This window comes from Cervus canadensis, chromosome 6 (genome assembly GCF_019320065.1).
Source record: "Cervus canadensis isolate Bull #8, Minnesota chromosome 6, ASM1932006v1, whole genome shotgun sequence".
In the NCBI taxonomy this organism is placed as follows: Eukaryota; Metazoa; Chordata; class Mammalia; order Artiodactyla; family Cervidae; genus Cervus; species Cervus canadensis.
Genome location: NC_057391.1, coordinates 55,020,430 through 55,039,080, shown reverse-complemented (window position 1 = coordinate 55,039,080; position 18,651 = coordinate 55,020,430). Strand labels below are relative to the sequence as shown.

Here is an 18,651-nt window from a genome sequence, read left to right as displayed (position 1 = left end):
AGGCTCAAAAAAAAGACTCTGATAGAGCCGTAATTCTTGCGGTGGAGGCAGTCTGTGTCCCTGCACAGTTGGTGCCACCAGGGTCCCTGCAAGCCAAGAAGCTGTGCCACCTTCACGCTCAACCCTTACTGGGGCAGAGCTGCCACAGGCAAAAAAAGTCTTGCATCTAAGCATGCAGGGTTGCTTCGGTCGTGCCCAACTCTTTGCGACCCTGTGGACTGTGGCCTGCCAGACTTCTCTTTCAGGGGGTTCTCCAGGCAAGAATACTGGAGTGTATTGGCCAATACTGGTTGCAATACCCTTCTAAAGCTCTATATTTCCTGCTGCCCTAGCTGCCAACTCCCCGAGTACCTGGTGCTGCCAGAACCCCTGCAACCCAAGCAGCTGCACCACCTCCACAGCTGGCCCTCACTGGGACAGACCCAAGTCCTCCAGGGCAGCCTCAGGAGCAAACCCCAGTGGATGACCCACATGCAGAGGTGGAAATAAAACCACAATTGGAACCCAGGGGCAGTGTGGCTAAGGAAGAAGACCTAAAACCTTCCCACCAGCTGTATAAGCTGCAGATTAAATCCACACAATCAACTAGGCAGACTCTGTGTCTATGGAATAAAAAAGGACATTAAGAGCTCCCACAAAAGAAAATGCAGTAGTTCTGATAGCTGTGGACGTTGGAGGAAAGAACACACAGGAGTAGGACCAGATTAGAATCTGACCTGCCCCACAGCAGGTTCAGAGACCAGCACAGTTTTGGAGGGCATCCTAGGGAGGTGAGGTGGACTGTGACTACCAGCAAGGGAAAGGACTCTGACAGCAGTGACTCAAGAAAAACATTTATTATTCTTATGCTTTGCTTGTTCTGTATTCTTGTCCAAATTCTTTGGATTTTTTTTTTTCACTTTTTTTTTTTCCCTTCCCACCCCGCTCTGTTGTAGTCGTTGATTTTATTGACACTATGAAATCTAATTAAGCTTTTGAGCTTTTTTTTCCCCTCAGTCACATTTTTTATTATTGTTATAAACCTCTGCCTCTCTGTTGGGTTTTTGCAGTTCTGTGGAGTTTCCCCTTTGTTTTCTTTTCCTTCTTCCTTTTTTTTCCTCTCTTTTTTTAATTTTAATTTTTTAAACCTGTTACTATTTTTTCTACATTTATCCCTTTACTTGCTTTTCCTACTGTTCTTTTACCCTTGCAGTTAATCTTCAATATATATATAAATCTTCTTTATCTACCTCTATTTAACTTTGCATATCTATTCTTTCTTTCCTTTCTTTCCTTTCCTCTCAATGTATTTGTTAGTTTTGTTTCCATTGTTTTATTCCCCACTTGGCACCTTGCTTTAGTTTTGTTTTCCAGCTCGTGCTTTAGATAGTTTTATTCTTAACTGATAGATATAATTATTTCTTTTGTTCACCAGATCAATCTACTGTACTTTATTTTTATTGGATTGTTTTGATTTTGCTTATGGGTGTATATGTATATATTCCATTATCATAATTATTATTTGCATGATTTTGTAACTGCCATTTGTCTGGGGTTCATCTTTGGTTTCTCGTTTTGGGGTATTTATTTTAATCTCACTTAATGCCATAACAAACCACTTGTGGAGTCTTTGTTCCTGACCAGAGATCAAGCCCTAAGCCTTTGGAGTAGGAGCACTGGCTTCCAAGACCCTAGACTAAAGAGAACTAACCCTGGGAGTATCAAATAGTGAGAACTCGTACAAAGGAAACCACTTGAATACAAGACCCTACATCACTCAACCACCAGTAGCACCCTGTGCAGCATGCCTCATCTAAAAAACAAACAAAGCAAAAATACAAACCAAATAATCGGCAGACAGGATTACCACCTCACTCAGCCTTGCCCATCAGAGGGGAAAAAAAAAACTCAGCATAAATCTCACCCTAACAGAGCTCACACAAACCACTGGACCAACCTTAGGTCTCATGTACCAACTTCTACCTCCCTGTGCTAGTACAGCTGTTCCAAGCTTGTTACCCAGACCCCTCTGTAGGGCAGGACAACAGGCTCTTCAGATTACAGGGTTTATGTCACAGTATTTATATGTGGACCACATGGCCAAGTGTAAATCCATCTTAGTAACACAAGCATAGCAGAGTGACTTTCCTCCTTATGTGTTTATGAAACTTCAAAAAATTCCACTTGAGTATCTTCAAATTGACAGCCATTTTTTCACAGAGATAATCAGAAAAAAGAAGCAGAGCTTGGGAATTAAAAAGAGGGACAGAGTGGTGAGCAGAGAAGTAGAGGATTTTTGCAGTGCAGCAGCTGGAGACATGAAGAAAGTCAGTGCAGGGTGAACCGGTATCAGTCTATGGTTCAGCAGTATTTACAAGACAGGAGCCAGAAAGTGTATAAAAGATGCCCACCTTGTGTGCTCTGGTGAGGAGCTGCCATAGGCACAGCTAAAATGATATAACACTTAAATTCAGGGCTCAAGAGCCTACCTGCTCAAGTCTGCTAGGGAAGTTAAAATAGACCTTCCAGAGCTTTCCCACTATTCCATGTATCCAAGGCCAGAGTGGAGTTCAGAAGAGACACCGATCATGACATCAGAAAGGGATCAAACATTTGAGCAGAGGAATAAAGGAAAATATGCACATTATAACAGGAAAGTAAATATATTTTTAAAGAAAAATTTTTTTTTATGTGAACCATTTTAAGTCTTTATTGAATTTGTTACAATATTGTATCTGTCTTATATTGTGATTCTTTTGGCCGCAAGGCATGTGGGATCTTAGCTCCCCCTGTCAGGGATGGAACCCACACCACGGGCATTGGAAGGTGAAGTCTTAACCACTGGACTGCCAGGGAAATCCCTAGGATATATTTATAAACATCTTTTTGACATTGCAAAAGAGGGAGAATCTGGACTTTTTCTGGTGTGCAGGCGATAGAAGTTGGAAGGAATCACACAGTGCTCAATTGTGCAAATTCTAGATGCATAACGTATTTCTGATCTTAGCTTTACTTTAGATGTTATTTTCTCCCTTATTTTGGTGTGCTTAATATTGTACAGATTTTCATGTATTTACCACTACTTTGGCTCTGCCTTCCTTCTATACTAAAATTCTGTTTCTCAACTGCAAATTCTCCTACTCTGGCTGTTTTCTGAACAGACAACTCTCAAAGATGGGGAGTGGCTACTATACCCTATGCATTTATTCTTCCAGTGGGTTAGGGTGGTCATCTTCTCATTAGCTCCTCTCTCTCCAAGTTGCAATTGACTCCTAAAAGGATGATTTAGCTCTAATGAGGTGGTTCAGTGAATGCCTGTGAGAACACATTGCCATAGAAGACCCTGGGCCAAAGGAGCTCAGCTCCAACTGAGTAGATTAGGTGGTGGGGTAAGTACTAGCCAAACCCACACCTCTGTGATGGATTTCAAGTTCCCATTTAAACTTTAAAAGAAAGCCCCTGAAATAATGGCAGTGCTTTGAAATGAAAACAGAATTAGCATATGAATGAATTATTTACTTGATATATATTTCAGGAACAAAATCTTATTTTCAAACCAAAATACTAAGTCACATATATTCTTGATTTAATCCCAGATAATATTAACCAAATTATCCTAAGTTTTGGGTAAGCTTTTCTCTTCCTAGCAACTATAAAAGCAAAAAACCCAAATATCCAGATGCTTCTATTTGTGTTTCAAGGAATTAGTTTGACCAACTAGCCAAACTTTGTCCTGTGTGGAAATATCATGCTGTAGAAAGGACTGAAATTCTTATTAATTAAAAGATTTTAGGCCTCTAGCTTTCTCACCTTCCCCCACCTTGTTCCATAATTAAAGCAGAAAGTAAGCAATTTATTGCCTCATAATTCACAAACTAGTATACACATTTTAATTAGGAAACAGGCAGAACAGTATTTTTCTACTCTGACTCCTAGAGCTTTGGCATATTTCATAAAAGATATTGGTCTTTCCATATGTTTTGAGGAACTACCTTATCAGCTTAAAAAAAGAGAATAAGAAATCTCAATCCAAGTAAATGCTGGTTAATAAAGAGCTACCATTTAAAGGCAATGTGTTCTTCAAGGGGCACCAATATCTTACGCTGAGACAGAGGCTCTAACTTGGCAAAGAATGCTTCCCAGGTAGTGTTAGTGGTAAATAACCCACCTGTCAGTGCAGGAGATATAAGCGATCCCTGGGCTGGGAAGATCCCCTCAGGGAGGGCATGGCAACCCACGCCAGTATCCTTGTCTGGAGAATCCCAATGACTGATGAGCATGGTGGGCTACAGTCCATAGGGTCACAGACACGACTGAGCAACTTAACACGCACATGCAGGCAAGACAAAGGTGATACACACAGCAAGCAAAGTGTGACTAAAGACAAGCAGTTTAAAACAAGATCACTTATCAAAAGTAGGCTGGTTTTATCTAACCAGAGTAAATCAGGAGAGTGAAGAAGGGAAGGTTGGCGAGGCACTAAGCCCAGAGCTCTCCTGACATTTAGGTGGACAGTAGAGACCTCCTTCCCATAATTGTACCGGCTCTAACACTAGGTAAGGGGGATGTTGCATTGATTGACTGAGAGACTGAGGGTCTCTCACCACTGAGAAGAGACCAGAGAGTCACCAAGCTCAGAAGGGATACTGGATAGTTTAAGATGCCTGGTCCCTGGGGTTATTATTCTTCTGAAAACATGACTGAAGTCAAAAGCTATCTCCAAAGAAGGCAAATCTTTTGTCTCTTCAGAATGAGTCAGTTTAGGTGGTAAAAAAAGAAGTTTAGGTGGTAAAAAAACAAACAAACAAAAAATCCCTTCTGAGTTTAAAGAATTCACAGACTCTTGGTGAGGTTCAAGAATGATGAGTATTAGAAATATGGGGAAACAATCAGTGGAACAGCTGGCACCAAACATTCAAAAGCACTTGCTTCCTGTAGACCTGTTCTGTGCCTGTCACTCACACTCCATCAATCCTATCACGTTTTCCCTGTCTTTTGCCCTCTAATATTCTTATGCAGCTCTAATACTGAGGTCACTGCAAGAGAAAATGAATATAACAGAGACCTGACTGCAACCACCCTAAGCTGATTAGATTTAGTATTTATAATATGGGACCACCTTCCCTGGGCTCTTGATTATGATGCAATATGAAGTGTCCAGGACTAAACAGGAAAATATTCTTACAAAACAGTTAATCTGGATTGGATTGATCTTATAAATGTAGTGTTCAGTTTATAAGCAATACCAGGAATAGAAGTGTATGTTCAATGACACCATAATGAGACAATGAAAGAAATATGGAATGTGTGACATCCTGTAAGACAACTGACATGGTCTCTTCAGAAGGTCAAGGTCAGCAAAAAGTAGGGAGATTGTTCTTCTTTCTTGTTCATTTGAACTTTTCTTACTAGAAAGTTGGAAAAATGTTTCTTGTCTATCATTAAAGTCTCTCCCTGTCATGCATCCTCCCCTCCTTGAACTTCTACTTACTTTGTCCTAGTTCCCCTGGTAAAATCTCAACCCTGTTAAAGCCGACTCAGCTTACTCTGCTTGCACCTGGCGGCTGAATGGGGCTAGGGGAAAACCATACATGCACAAAGACACACACACACACACACACACACACACACACACACACACACACACACACACACACACACACACACACACACACACACACACACACACACACACACACACACACACACACACCACAGAGGGAGGTCTCAGTTAAATTCAAATGGGAATAGCCCATTCTAGTACATTTCCTGAGTCCTGTATGACTGTTATATCCTGCCTCCTGTCTTCTCCACTGTTCTACTTCCTCACCTTTAATCTCAACTACAGACTTGATTGGGCCAGGAAGAGCCCCTGGAGAAAGGAATGGCTGCACATTCCTGTATTCTTGCCCGGAGAACCCCATGGACAGAGGAGCCTGGCAGGCTACAGTCTATGGGGTCACAAAGAGTTGGACACAACTAACACACACACAGAGACTTGATCCTATTTTGCTGAGAAAACAGAAGCAATTAAAACCTCTGCAAGTCCAACCATCAGGATCAGTGCCCATATGTTCAATCTTCACTTCTGTTACTGGGGATGAACTTCCATGTCCCTATTCAAGGCCAATTGCACCTGTCACTCCTTTGTCATCTCACCTGGCACACTCCTTCTTTCTGCTGCGTCAATGGTTTTCCTCTGTGACTCATCATTCCCACCAAAGCACACATATCATAGTGTCTTGTATCTTAGCAAATAAAAAGACTTGGACCAAATTCCCCTTTCAGCCTTATTCTATTCCTCTGCCTCCTTTAGGACAAACGCCTTGAAGAGTGTATCTGCCACCTCCAATTCTTCTCTCCCCATTCTCCACAGTGGTCACATTTTGCCCCCAGAACTCCACTGAAACTCCCCTTGTCAAGGTCACCCTTAACCTCCCTGGTGCTAAATGCAATGCTGACATCTGTCTAGTCATGTGGCACTATCTGGATACTTGCCAGTTCCATCCTCCCTGACATGCGTTCCTCACCTGGCCTTCAGACCACCACTGTCTCCTGGTTTTCCCTTTTCTGTTTGGCTCTCCTCCTCAGCTCCTTTGCTAGTTTCTGACTACAGAGGAAGGTCTGGATGGTCAGAACTTCCTTCTTAATATTCCATTCAGTGGTGCTAGGCAAGTCAAGTCAACATATCTGAAATGGAATCCTGATTCTTCCCCATCTGAAAGATGTTCCACCCACTTCATCTTCTATACAGCACATATCTACCTGATAATAGTGTGGGCTACCATCCTGGTTTGCCTGGAACTATCTGAGTTTTACCATAAAAATCCCACAACGTGGGGATAAATTTATACACTATTAAAATAGGTATATAAATACTATAACAATAATTAGTATTTAAATTGGTAGCAGATGGGCCAATTTGACCCCAGTTAGTGGGCTTCCCTGGTAGCTCAGATGGTAAAATGTCTGCCTACAATGCAGGAGACCCAGGTTCGACCCCTGGGTTGGGAGGATCCCCTGGAGAAGGCAATGGCAACCCACTCCAGTATTCTTGCCTGGAAAATCCCATGGACTGAGGATCCTGGTAGGCTACAGTCCATGGGGTCGCAAAGAGTCGGACATGACTAAGCAACATCTCATCATCATCATCAGTGTATTAAGTGCTACTCCCTTATTGATGCTACCCACATTCTTCTTTATGATATTCTTGCAAACACCAATATATACTAATGGCATGAAGTGTCTGTGGCCCCTCATTATTTACAGCACCCCTGCCTGGGGAATGGTGCGCACTTTACCTGCAGATGATCAGATGCCCTCCCCCCGCCGCCCCCAGCTGCTCAGGCAGAAGCCCAGCAGCACTGGTGCCTGACATCTCCCCCACCCACAGCTCTGCATCCCCCACCACTTCAGAACTAGCTGATCTGAAAAGTTGGGCCATAATCTCAGCACAGTTGTAATGACGACAGATGTCAAACTTTCAGAAGAGAAAAGACCTGGCATATTATTCAAAGAAAAAGCTTTCTGGGGTCCAGTGGGGTCTCTTCAAGAGGTACAGGAAGTTCTGGGAGGCTCTGAAGAGCGGCGAGGGAAGGAGACGGGGACAAACACGTCCTATTCCTGCGGGGAGCTCAGCCCTTAACAACAAAATCTGAGCAGCTCAGAGGCAATTATAGAGAACACAGAGATCCAACCAGAGAAAAGCCTGTGAGGACAGGACAGGGGGAGAGCTGGGAGAGCAGGGATGGAGCCGGGGGCAGGGCAGATGGCTGTTGTCTGTGTCCTCAGGGCGAAGTAAGCAGCTGACAGTGTCGGGGTCAGTAAGGTCACTTTCCTGAAAGGTGCAGACTGGTCAGACACCACGTGCTGTGACCAGGATCCTATTTCAGGAATTGCCTGTGAGGTTCCTGGGCATTTATCTGGGGATCTGAGTATCTAGTGTCTGTGAGCAGTTTCTGTCCTGATCACCTGATCCTTTCTCAGGTGCTTCCTTCTTCCCTCCAGGTCTCGTCTTGTACCTCCACCACCTGACCTAGACTTCAGGGGGAGAAAATTAGGCAAATCCACTGCAACCTGCTTCAGTATTGCCCCATACTGAAGGGAAAAGCCCTCTGTCCTGGAAGCTTCTTACCTTCTCTCCTCCCTCCAGCTCTGCAGCATATTGGAATTACCTGGAGGGCTCTGAACACCATCAGTGCCTGGGTCCCCCCATCAAGAGACTATAAAAGTTGGGATGTGACCTGGGCATTGGGTTGTTGAACAGCTCCCTGGGCGACTTTGATGTGAAGCCAGGGCAAGAAGCAGTGCTCTAGATCCCGAGCTGCAGGATAACTATCCTGTGGGTCCCTTCACCTGTATCTGAGGGAGAGGCAGATGCTGACCTGAGGAGGGCTGGAAGGCAGCTTTTTGCCCTGGGAGATCAACGAGCAGGAGGCAGTGTCCCAGTCCCCCAAGCTCAATCGTCATCTGTTCCAGGACAATTTCGAGACTCAAAATTGGCTGCAAAAATGAGTGAAGTACTGATTCTGAACATGAGAACATGTCAAATTCACTTAAATTTGGCTGAGCAGAGCTCGATAGACCAAGAAGAGTAAATCCTAAGAGTGCCTATGGTCTCACCATTAGAGCAGCGAGTCTCAAACTGGAGTGTGCCTCAGAATGACCTGGAGAGCTCATGGACAAAGACCCCTGGGCCCCGACCCCAGACTTTCTTCTTTAGTGTGTCAGGGAGGGACCAAGGATGGAAAGCCAGATGTGGCTGCTGCTGGTCAGGGGACCACAGTCAGAACCACGGCACTGGGGTGTTTGACCTTAACCCAGTGAAATGACATTTCCACCTGAATGACGTTTCCACTGAAGCTGTATAAGCATGTTTAGTTGTATAAACATGGTCAGTCTTAGTTACTGTTAAGACTCTTACAACACCTAACTGAATGAAATGGGAAAACACCCAGGCAACAATTGAGGAATTAGTCTGGTTCAAAATAACATTCTTGGATGGGTAGAAATATTTGGAAGGATAACACCTTTTCCCTTCTCCCTTCTTCCAAGTATTTGGTTCAAAATATTCAGGCTTTGTGTTTACCATGGTATTTTCAGAAATGATGTATAACATCATGGCATGAGAAAAGCCAATGTAGTTTCCAGAAATGCTTCACTTATTTCTGGGCAATAGTCTATGTATCTGAAGAAAAAATCCTAATAAATAAGTAAATCACACTGGTCAGTCTTAGTTTCTGAGTAAATCTTTGTCAGGGATTATAAATATAAAATCTCATTAATGAGACATTCTGGTAACTAGCTTTGCTAAAGTTCTAGCAAAGTAGCTGAACATTTATGATATGTGCTTTATTTTAAACTCTTCATTTTCTATGATCAGTCAGTAAGAGAACTAATATTTCACAAAGCTAGTTCTTTAGTTGATCCATATGTTGTTAACACTGGCGTGAACGCCAAAGTTCTACCAAAGTTATCTGGAAAATGTAACAGTGTATGAGGAGCAGGAGAATACCATTGCTTTTACTGGGACAGTGACAGACAGTCGCCTTAGGATAGCAGCATTCTGTAAAGAGAAGAATGCCTTCTTCATCTGCTGTCTCCCCTCCTGTTGGCATTAGAAACACATCAGCAAATTGATGCAATCAGAATTCCGCTCCCCTCAGGTATTTGTTTTCTGTTACTATTGCTTGTTTATTTGTTTTCATGCTTGCTTCTACAGTTAAGACCAAAATCTTAGGGAAGTATAAAAGGTAACACCTCTCCTTCAAGTGTTTTGTCAAAAGCAAATCATCTGTATTCTAAGTTTCCACATTCCCTGCTCAGAGATATTTTGAATAATTTCCAGTCTTTCCAGAATTCATTATATATACCTCAGGTTTCAAGCAAAACCCAATTATTCTGTTTGTCTCAAGTGTTATATTTTTACCTGGGAATCACTCATCTTTATTTAAGTAGTAAAACCATTGGAAACAAAGATGGCAAAATATCAAAATAAGTTTGCTTTTTAATAGGAAATATCCCAACCTTGATTTTTCAGGTATCTCTCCAGTTATTGAGACTTACTTGCTAATAATAAGGGTTTCCTCTCCACATACCCAGACTCTCATGAATTCTCCATACATCTTGTTGTAGTAATTGCAGGCACTGCCGATCCCCATCCAGAGGAACCTGCAGTGGGAAATGAGGGGCCCAATTCCCAGGAAGTAGCTGGGACCTAGGAAAGTGATCAGATCACAATCAGTATTTCAGCACCACTCAAAAGAGCAATTGCTTAAGATACTGCTGTTCTTGTTCCTATAAATCCAAATGTCCTTTTACGTCTTCTGACATATATGGGTGAGTTACACATACAAAATAATTAAAATAACAACACAAGTTAACATGAGGCTCTTCACAGCTCTACAAGTAAGAAGTAGTCCACACCACACCAATTCCTTTCGGGCTCAATAATTTCAGTCTGAATGGACTGGTTTAAGAAGAGAATCTTAAGCTAAACCTCATTAGACAAAATAAACCTGTGCACATGAATGTTCATAGCAGCCTTGTTCACAGTAGCCCCAAAATGAAGACTCCCCAAATGTCCACTAACAGTAGAATAGGTGACTAAACAGTGAGATGTTCATGTAACTGCATACTATGTGAACTGCAGCTGCATGCCACAACCTAAATGAAACCTACAGGCAAAAGTGTAAGGAAAAAACCAAGACAGAAGAATAAGTAATATAGCATTCCTGTTGCTAAAACATGCAAGAGCAGGTAATACTGAAGTATGTTGTTTAGAATATGAAATTAGGTGAAAAATCTATCAGAAAGCAGGGGAGTGATCATTATAGAATAGAAGGCTATTTATTTACTTCTGGGGGTGACAGAGGGTATAACTGGAAAGGCACAAGAGGAGTTTCTGGGATCCTGCTAACATCCTCCTTCTTGTTCTGATCTGTAATCACATGTTTATTTGTGTATTTTATGTAGAACAGATTTTTAACGGGCAAAAGGAGACTGTATCACCATGCCTTTTTCCCCAGTGCTCCCGTAAAGAATGTGGTGCACAGGGCAGAGAGAGGGTCTGGGGGAGAGGGCCCACGTACAAGGTTAGACATCACCCTGTAACCTTGGGGAAGGGAGAGCTGCCAGGCGCCAGGTAACCGTAGTCTTGGCAGAGATCAGTGAACTGGTGCAGTTTCCCCAAATTGAAGCTTGCAAATCACCAAGTAGGAATGATTCTTTCCTCTCCAACCCCCACGGCCCTCCCTGGCACTGCCTATGTGTGTCACCTCTGCACACTCTGGGGACCCCCTGTCCCCATGACCTGATAACACAGGGCCTCTCAGTAAATGTGGGTTTAAGAAGCTTAGAATTGAGTCCCAGCTTCATCATCTACTAGTTGTGGACTTCTGGCCTCTTTATGTCTCAGTTTTTTCATCTGCAAAGTAGGGATCAACACACTTACCTCACCAGAGTGCCCAGAGCTTCACAAGAGAAAGTGGGCATGAAACTGCTTTGAAAATTGTTAAGTGGAGGAATTTGGCTCACTGTACCTTCCCTACTCTTTGGCTCCACTGACCCTGAGATTCCCCATATGCATAAAACTCAGAGCCCAGAGAGCTGGTGATTGGAGGGATCTGGCCTAGAGGGTTCTAGAGCTAGAGAGTTCTAACCAGACCTCACCTTTCCCCAGGGAAAGCATGGAACTATTCAATAGAAGCTCCCTAGTAGCAAAATGAACATCCATCTGGGATTTAGGACTTCCTGGTGGTTCCCCTGCTCCCCCTATTCCCACTTTCCTTCCAGCTGAGATGCTGGCAAGCCTTTTCTCTTCTGGAGCTTTAACCCCTCACGTATGAACAGAGGAGAGTGGCTCCGCGGTTATTCATACCGCCTGGACCAGGCAGAGGCCCTCCCTGGTGCTCAGTTTCCCTTTCTATCAAATGAAGGGGTTGGGCTCCATTCTGTGCTCTCGACCCTGACTGCTCAGGAAAACCACCTGGGAAAATGAAAAGTCCACACGAGGATCCACTTCAGGCAGGGCTGAGAGTGACAGCGCTGTGTGATAGTGTCATAGACTGTGAGTGTGGGACAGCCTCATGTCCCCAGCCCAGAGCTTCAGGGATGCTCATTCTGTGCCTGCCTCCCCCCACCTCCCCAAAGGTCCAAGGGAGTTCTACCATCACCTGCAACACAAACCTCTGGGGTGACTTGTTAAAAACAGCCCCTCCCTCACCTCTACCAGTCATGGACCCTGACTTAGGTGCCCACTGGGGGAAGAGAATCCAGTGAGAAAGGGGCAGTGATGGAGATGGGGTTCAATGAGTTAAAGACCATGGGTTCAATGAGTTAAAGACCATGGAACAGTCTTCCTTCAGACCCCTATCAGGGAGTAGAGAAGAAAACCAACTAAGCATTCCATTACATTGGGCATTTAAAGTAACCTAAAATACCAGGCTGAATCAAACAGAGAGACAGGCCGTTCTCTCGAAAATGATAAAGAAACCAGACCCAGGGCATTTTGCAGCAGCCCTACACTCCCACTCTCCATCACTGTGCAAAGAGGCCTACACTTGAAAGTGTGTAATGAGTATGCTCTTGAAAGAAAGCCTTATCAAGTGTCTTAAGGGACTGGGGACAGATGCTTGCTATGAGGAATTTTCCCTGAAAATTAAAAAGCAGTCTGATATTTCTGAGAATTCTGAGTTAGTATGACAGTGTGGAGTGATGGTGTTCCTACTGAAGTTATCTGGATAATTATATTATACTCTATTTCTAATTGGTCCACAGAGCTTGTTGAAGATGTTTTTAGGTTTTCAAGGCAATGATAGTGGTCCCCCACTTTTCTTCCACTATCCAGGACCCATCCAGCTCTTATGGTGGCATCAACATCACCACCTTATCCAAGGATAAAAGAAAATAAAGAATGGGATAAAGAGAAAGAATAAGTTTGGGAAGGGAGAGGGCAGTGGACATGGCTGAGGCAAAGTTGGAGGGAGACAGAAAGAAGGACAGAAGGCATTCCAGAGACATTTTTACCTTCAGAGCAAAGTTGGAATGAATTTGATCAAAAGAAAAATAAGTTCTTGGAATTTTACTTTGCTGTCCCCATCGTAAACTTATTTTAAAGGATACTTGTGCCAAGTCTATTTTACCAAAGCAAAGTGCAGCCTGGAAGAGATTATCTAAGGTATTGTTTTAATGTTTTCATTAAACATGTGCAGATAATTGCCTAACATTTTTTCACCTGAGTCCTCATTTGCTTATATGCTGTGGACTTCAGCCAGCCCCCCAGGTTTACTCTTGGTCATTTTGTAGAATTTCCTTTACCCTCATGGATCAAAAGCCCAAGGAAACAATCTCCTTAGATACAGAAATAAATGACTGCCTTACCTGGTATTGAGGATGTGTCCTCATAATTCCAAACCAAGAGAAGAAATCCAGTGAGCAGCAGGATTGCAATGCTGGCAATAGGCACAACTTCGGACACCATGCTAGTGACATTGTAATGCCTTGGGTTCAGCACTTCCAAGAACATTTTGTGTTACTTGATCTCGGGAAGCAATTTAAAGTCCTGTGGAGATCAGAAGAGTGGAAAAATTAGAGAATCCCCAAAATGTACATTTAGGACTCCTGTTGCTTCAGAGGATGCTGTACCGTAGAGATCGGCGCTTTGTTTTATAATATGATTGGACACTTAGACAAGACAAATTTATAGTTACAAGTCAAAACAAGCAAGCCCAAGAGAGATCTTTTGGCTTGAAGTGCAGCATTTCTGACCTTGGTAGAGTCTCAGGTTCGTTTAGACGCTTGGTCTGATAGAACCTTATCACCTTGCCCTTGAGTGGGTAGAGTGACTGAGTGCTCAACTAAGAGCCAAATTTCTTACCAAAATATATGAAAATGAAGCTCATTCCAGAGGTGGAGTCATTCTGTGACTTCATCAGCAGTTTCTCTTTAAGCAATATTTTTCCCCCTGAAGCCAAATACATTTTTTAAAATGCAATCCCCAACTACCTTGCTTGCTTGGGATTACTTCCCCCAAAATAATACCCAGTCAGAAGGTATTTCTCAGGCATCACTGAGGCATTCTCAGAGCCTCCCATAAATTGTCTATTGAATTCAACGTGACTCACCCAGGACAATCTTTTCCTATTGGCTTAATGAAGCTTGAAAACCTCTGGTTGAAGCAGTACACATTGGACCATGACAGAGGTAGTAGGAAAGAAGAAAAGGAGAGAAAGAATAAAAAGAGAGGAGGAGAAAGAGAAGTGGGGAAGCAGGAAGAAAAGAGATGGCTTGGTTGATACCACCAGCAGTAGCCTCAGGTGCCACCCAGCCACCAAGCTCTCCACAGCAGCTAATCTCCTGTACAGGATAATTTTCAGTTTGATTCTCTGGTTCTGATGTGGTTTTCTCTTTCCTTTTTTCTCTCGGAGAGCATTTTTTTTTCTGCTTTATTGAGTTGTAATTGACATACAGTAGTATGTAATTTTAAGGTGTACAATATAATGATTCGACTTACATGCATCCTGGAATGATTATCAAATAAGTTTAGTGCTGATCTATCACCTTATACAGATACAACATTGAAGAAAGAAAAATAATAGTCTTCCTTGTGATGAGAACACTTTGGATTTAGTCTCTTAATAATTCATATATAAGATGCAGCAGTGTAGTTTATCTTTATCATATTGTACTTTATCTTTCCTAGTACTTATTTATCTTATTACTGGAAAGTGAAAGTCCCTCAGTCGTGTTCGACTCTTTGCAACCCCATGTACTAGACAGTCCATGGAATTCTCCAGGTCAGAATACTGGAGTGGGTTGCCTTTCCCTTCTCCAGGGGATCTCCCCAACCCAGGGATTGAACCCAGGAGGATTGTTTACCAGCTGAGCGACAAGGGAAGCACTTATTTATCTTATTACTGGAAGTTTGTACCTTTTGACCACCTTCATTTAATCCCCCGCCCTCTTCCACCCCCTGCTTCTGGCAACCACATATTTGATTTCCTTTTCTATGAGTTTGTTTTTGAGGTTTAATCGAAGTACACCACCATTTTGGTTCCTGGTACACACAGCATAGTGATTTGGTATTTCTATACATTTCAAAATAATCACCGTGATGTCTAGTTGTTATCTGTCACCACAGAAAGATATTATGTAATTATTACTGTGTTCCAACACTGTAAATTTCATACTCATGACTAGTTTATTTTGTGACTAAAAGTTTGTACCTCTTAATCTCCTTCAACTATTTCCCTCCCCCAAACCCCTCCCCTCTGGCAACCACCTATTTGTTCTCTGTATTTATGACTTTGTTTAGTTATGGTTGTTCATTTGTTTTGGTTTTTAGGTTCCACATGTAAGTGAAATCATATGGTATTTGCCTTTTTCTGTCAGACTTAATTCATTTAGCATAATACCCTTTAGGTCCATCTATGTTGATACACATTGTAATATTGCACTCCTTTTTATGTCTGAGTAATATTTCATTTTATACACACACCCCACATCATCTTTATCCATTCATCTGTTTACGAGCTGTTAGATTGCTGCCATATCTTGGTTATTGTGAATAATTCAGCAAAAAACATAGCAGTTCATGTATCTTTTTGAATTAGTGTTTTAATTTTTTTCCATACATACCCAGAAGTAGAATTGCTGATCATAGGTAGTTTTATTTTTAATTTTTTGGGGATGCTTCAGATTTTTTTCTAGAGTGGCTAGAGCAATTAACACTCCCACCAATAGTGCACAAGTGTTCCCTTTTCCCCACATCCCCACCAAAACTTATTTGTTCTCTCTTTGATAATAGCCATTCTGACTGGTGTAAAGTGATGTTTCATTGTGATTTTGATTTGCATTTCCCTGGATAATTTAGTGATGTTGAACATGCTTTTATGTGACTGTTGGCCATCTGTGTATCTTTGGAAAAATGTCTATTCAAGTCTTCTGCCCATTTTTAAATTGGGTTGTTTGTTTTTTTGATATTGAATTGTATGAGTTCATTATATATTTTGGACATTAACACTTTGTTGGACATCATCCTCTCCTGTTTAGTTGATGATCATTTTGTTTTGTTGATAGTTTCCTTAGCTGTACAAAAGATTTTTTTTTCCCACTGTACTCCCATTTATTTATGTTTATTTTTGTTTTCCATGCCTGAGGAGACATATCCCCAAAAACATTGCTAAAACTGGTGTCAAAATCTGTATTTTCTTCTAAAAGTTTCAGGTCTTACATTGAAGTTTTTAATCTATTTTTAATTTTCTTTCATATATGGTGTAAGTGGTCTAGTTTGATTCTTTTGTGTGTAGCTGTCCAGTTTTCTCAGTACCATTTTTTGAAGAGGTTGGCTTTTCCTCATTGTTGTAGATTAATTGCCTATATCAGTGTGAGTCATTTCTGCACTTTCCACTCTGTTCCCTTGATCCGTGTGTCTGATTTTGTGCCAGAAGTATACTATTTGGATGATTATAGCTTTGTTTCAAATCATGGATACCTCCTGTTTTTCTTTCTTAAGATACTCTTGGCTAATGGGGGCCTTTTTTGTTTCCAAACAAATTTTAGAATACTTGTTCTAGTTCTTTGAAGAATGCTATGTTTTGATAGGTATTTTATTGAATCTGTAGATTGCCTTGTGTAGTATGATCATTTAACAATATTAGTTCTTCCCATCCATGAGCACAGTATATCGTTCCATCTGTTTGTGTCATCTTCAATTTCTTTCATCGGTGTCTTTATAGTTTTCCAAGTATAGGTCTTTTACCTCCTTGGTTAGATTTTTCCAAGGTATTTTATTCTTTGTGATGTTATTATGAATGGGATTATTTTTAAAATTTTTTCTAGTAGCGCCTTTTATTGTATAGAAATGCAACAGATTTCTGCATGTTAATTTTGTCTCCTGCAACTTCACTGAATTCACTGATGAGTTCTAGTAAAATTTTTTGGTGGTGTCTTTAGGATTTTCTATGTGTATTATCAAGTCATTAGCAAGCAGTGACAGTCTTACTTCTTCCATTCCAGTGTAGATTCCTTTTATATCTTTTCCTTCTCTGTTGGCTGTGGCTAGGACTTCCAAAACTATGTTGAATTAAAGTGGTAAGAGTGGGCATCCTTCTCCTGAACTTAAAGAATATTTCAGCTTTTCACACTGAATATGATGTTAACTGTGGGCTTGTCATTTATGGCTTCAGTGTGCTGTGTTCCCTCTATTATCACTTTGTTGAGAGTTTTTTTTTTTAAATCATAGATGGATATTGTATTTTGTCAAAAGATTTTCTGCATCTATTGAGATGATCTTATGATTTTTATTCTTCAGTTTGGGAATGTGGTGAATCACATGGACTTATTTGCAGACATGAAACCATCTTTGCATCCCTGGTATAAATCCCACTTATTTATGATGTATGATCCTTTTAATGTATTGTCACGTTTGGCTTCCCAATATTTTGTTGAAGATTTTTGCATCTATGTTCATCAGTGATATTGGTCTGTAATATTCTTTTTGTGTGTTATCTTTATCTGGTTTTGGTATCAGGGTGATGCTGGCCTTGTAGAATTAGTTTGGAAGTATTTCTTCCTCTGAAAAGTTTTGGAATAGTTTGAAAAGAGTGTTAGGTATCTTCTGTTTGGTAGAATTCACCCATGAAGCCATCTGGTCCTGGACTTTTGTTGGGAGGATTTTGCTTTTGTATTACTAATTCAATTTCATAGCTAGTAATTGGTCTGTCTATATTTCTATTTCTTATTCAGTCTTGAGAGGTTGTACACTTCTAAGAGTTTGTCATTTTCTTCCAGATCATCTACCTTATAGGCATATAATTGTTGATAGTAATCTTTTATGATCCTATGTATTTCTGTTGTGTCAGTTGTAACTTTTTATGATTTTATTGATTTGGGTCTTTTCTTGATGTCTGGCTAAATGTTTTCCAATTTTCTCTTTTCAAAGAATCAGCTCTTAGTTTCATTGATCTTTTCTTTTTAAGTCTCCCTTTCCTTTCTGCTCTTACCTTTATGATTTGCTTTCATTTTCATTTGTCTCCGGATATTTAAATTTCCTCTGATTTCTGTAGTGATCCATTGGTTGTTTAGTATATTGTTTAGCCTCTATGTGTTTTTGTAGTTGGGTTGTATTCTCATAACTTTGTAGCTGGAAAAGATGCCTGATTTTATTTCAGTCTTCTTAAATTTACTGAGATTTGTTTTGTAGCATAGAATGTGATCTATCCTGGAGAATGATTTACATGCACATGCATCACTTTTTGATGGACCGTTCTATATATCTATTAATTTATTCTGGTGTAATATGTCATTTAAAGTCAATATTTTCTTATCCATTTTCTGTCTAGATGATCTGTCCTTTGATGTAAGTGGGGTGTTAAAGTCCACTACTATTTTTGTATTACTGTCAATTTCTCCCTTTATGTCTGTTAATATTTCCCTTTATGTATTTAGGTACTCCCATGTTGGATGCATATATGACTGTTACTTCTTGTTGGATTGAGCCCTTGATCATTATGTAGCATTCTTTTTGTCGTAACAGTATTTAAAGTCTATTCTGTCTGATATAAGCACTGGCATCCTGGCTTTATTCTATCCTGTTTTCATGGAATATGCTTTTCTATCCCCTCACTTTGTGTGTGTGTCTTTAGATCTGAAATGAGTTTCTTATAGGCAGCA

At 41.1% G+C, this 18,651-nt stretch overlaps 1 protein-coding gene across 1 annotated transcript in view; it reads right to left on the bottom strand.

The window, feature by feature from the left end:
- The window catches only part of LOC122443608 (aromatase), a 47,923-nt gene that overhangs the window by 18,518 nt on the left and 10,754 nt on the right, over nucleotides 1-18,651 (bottom strand). The window contains exons 2-3 of the mRNA XM_043471993.1: nucleotides 13,360-13,540; nucleotides 10,045-10,195 (exon numbers count right to left, since the gene is read on the bottom strand). Coding sequence (XP_043327928.1) covers nucleotides 10,045-10,195; nucleotides 13,360-13,504 — 296 coding nt within the window. The 5' untranslated portion in view covers nucleotides 13,505-13,540. The remainder of the gene's footprint in view (nucleotides 1-10,044; nucleotides 10,196-13,359; nucleotides 13,541-18,651) is intronic.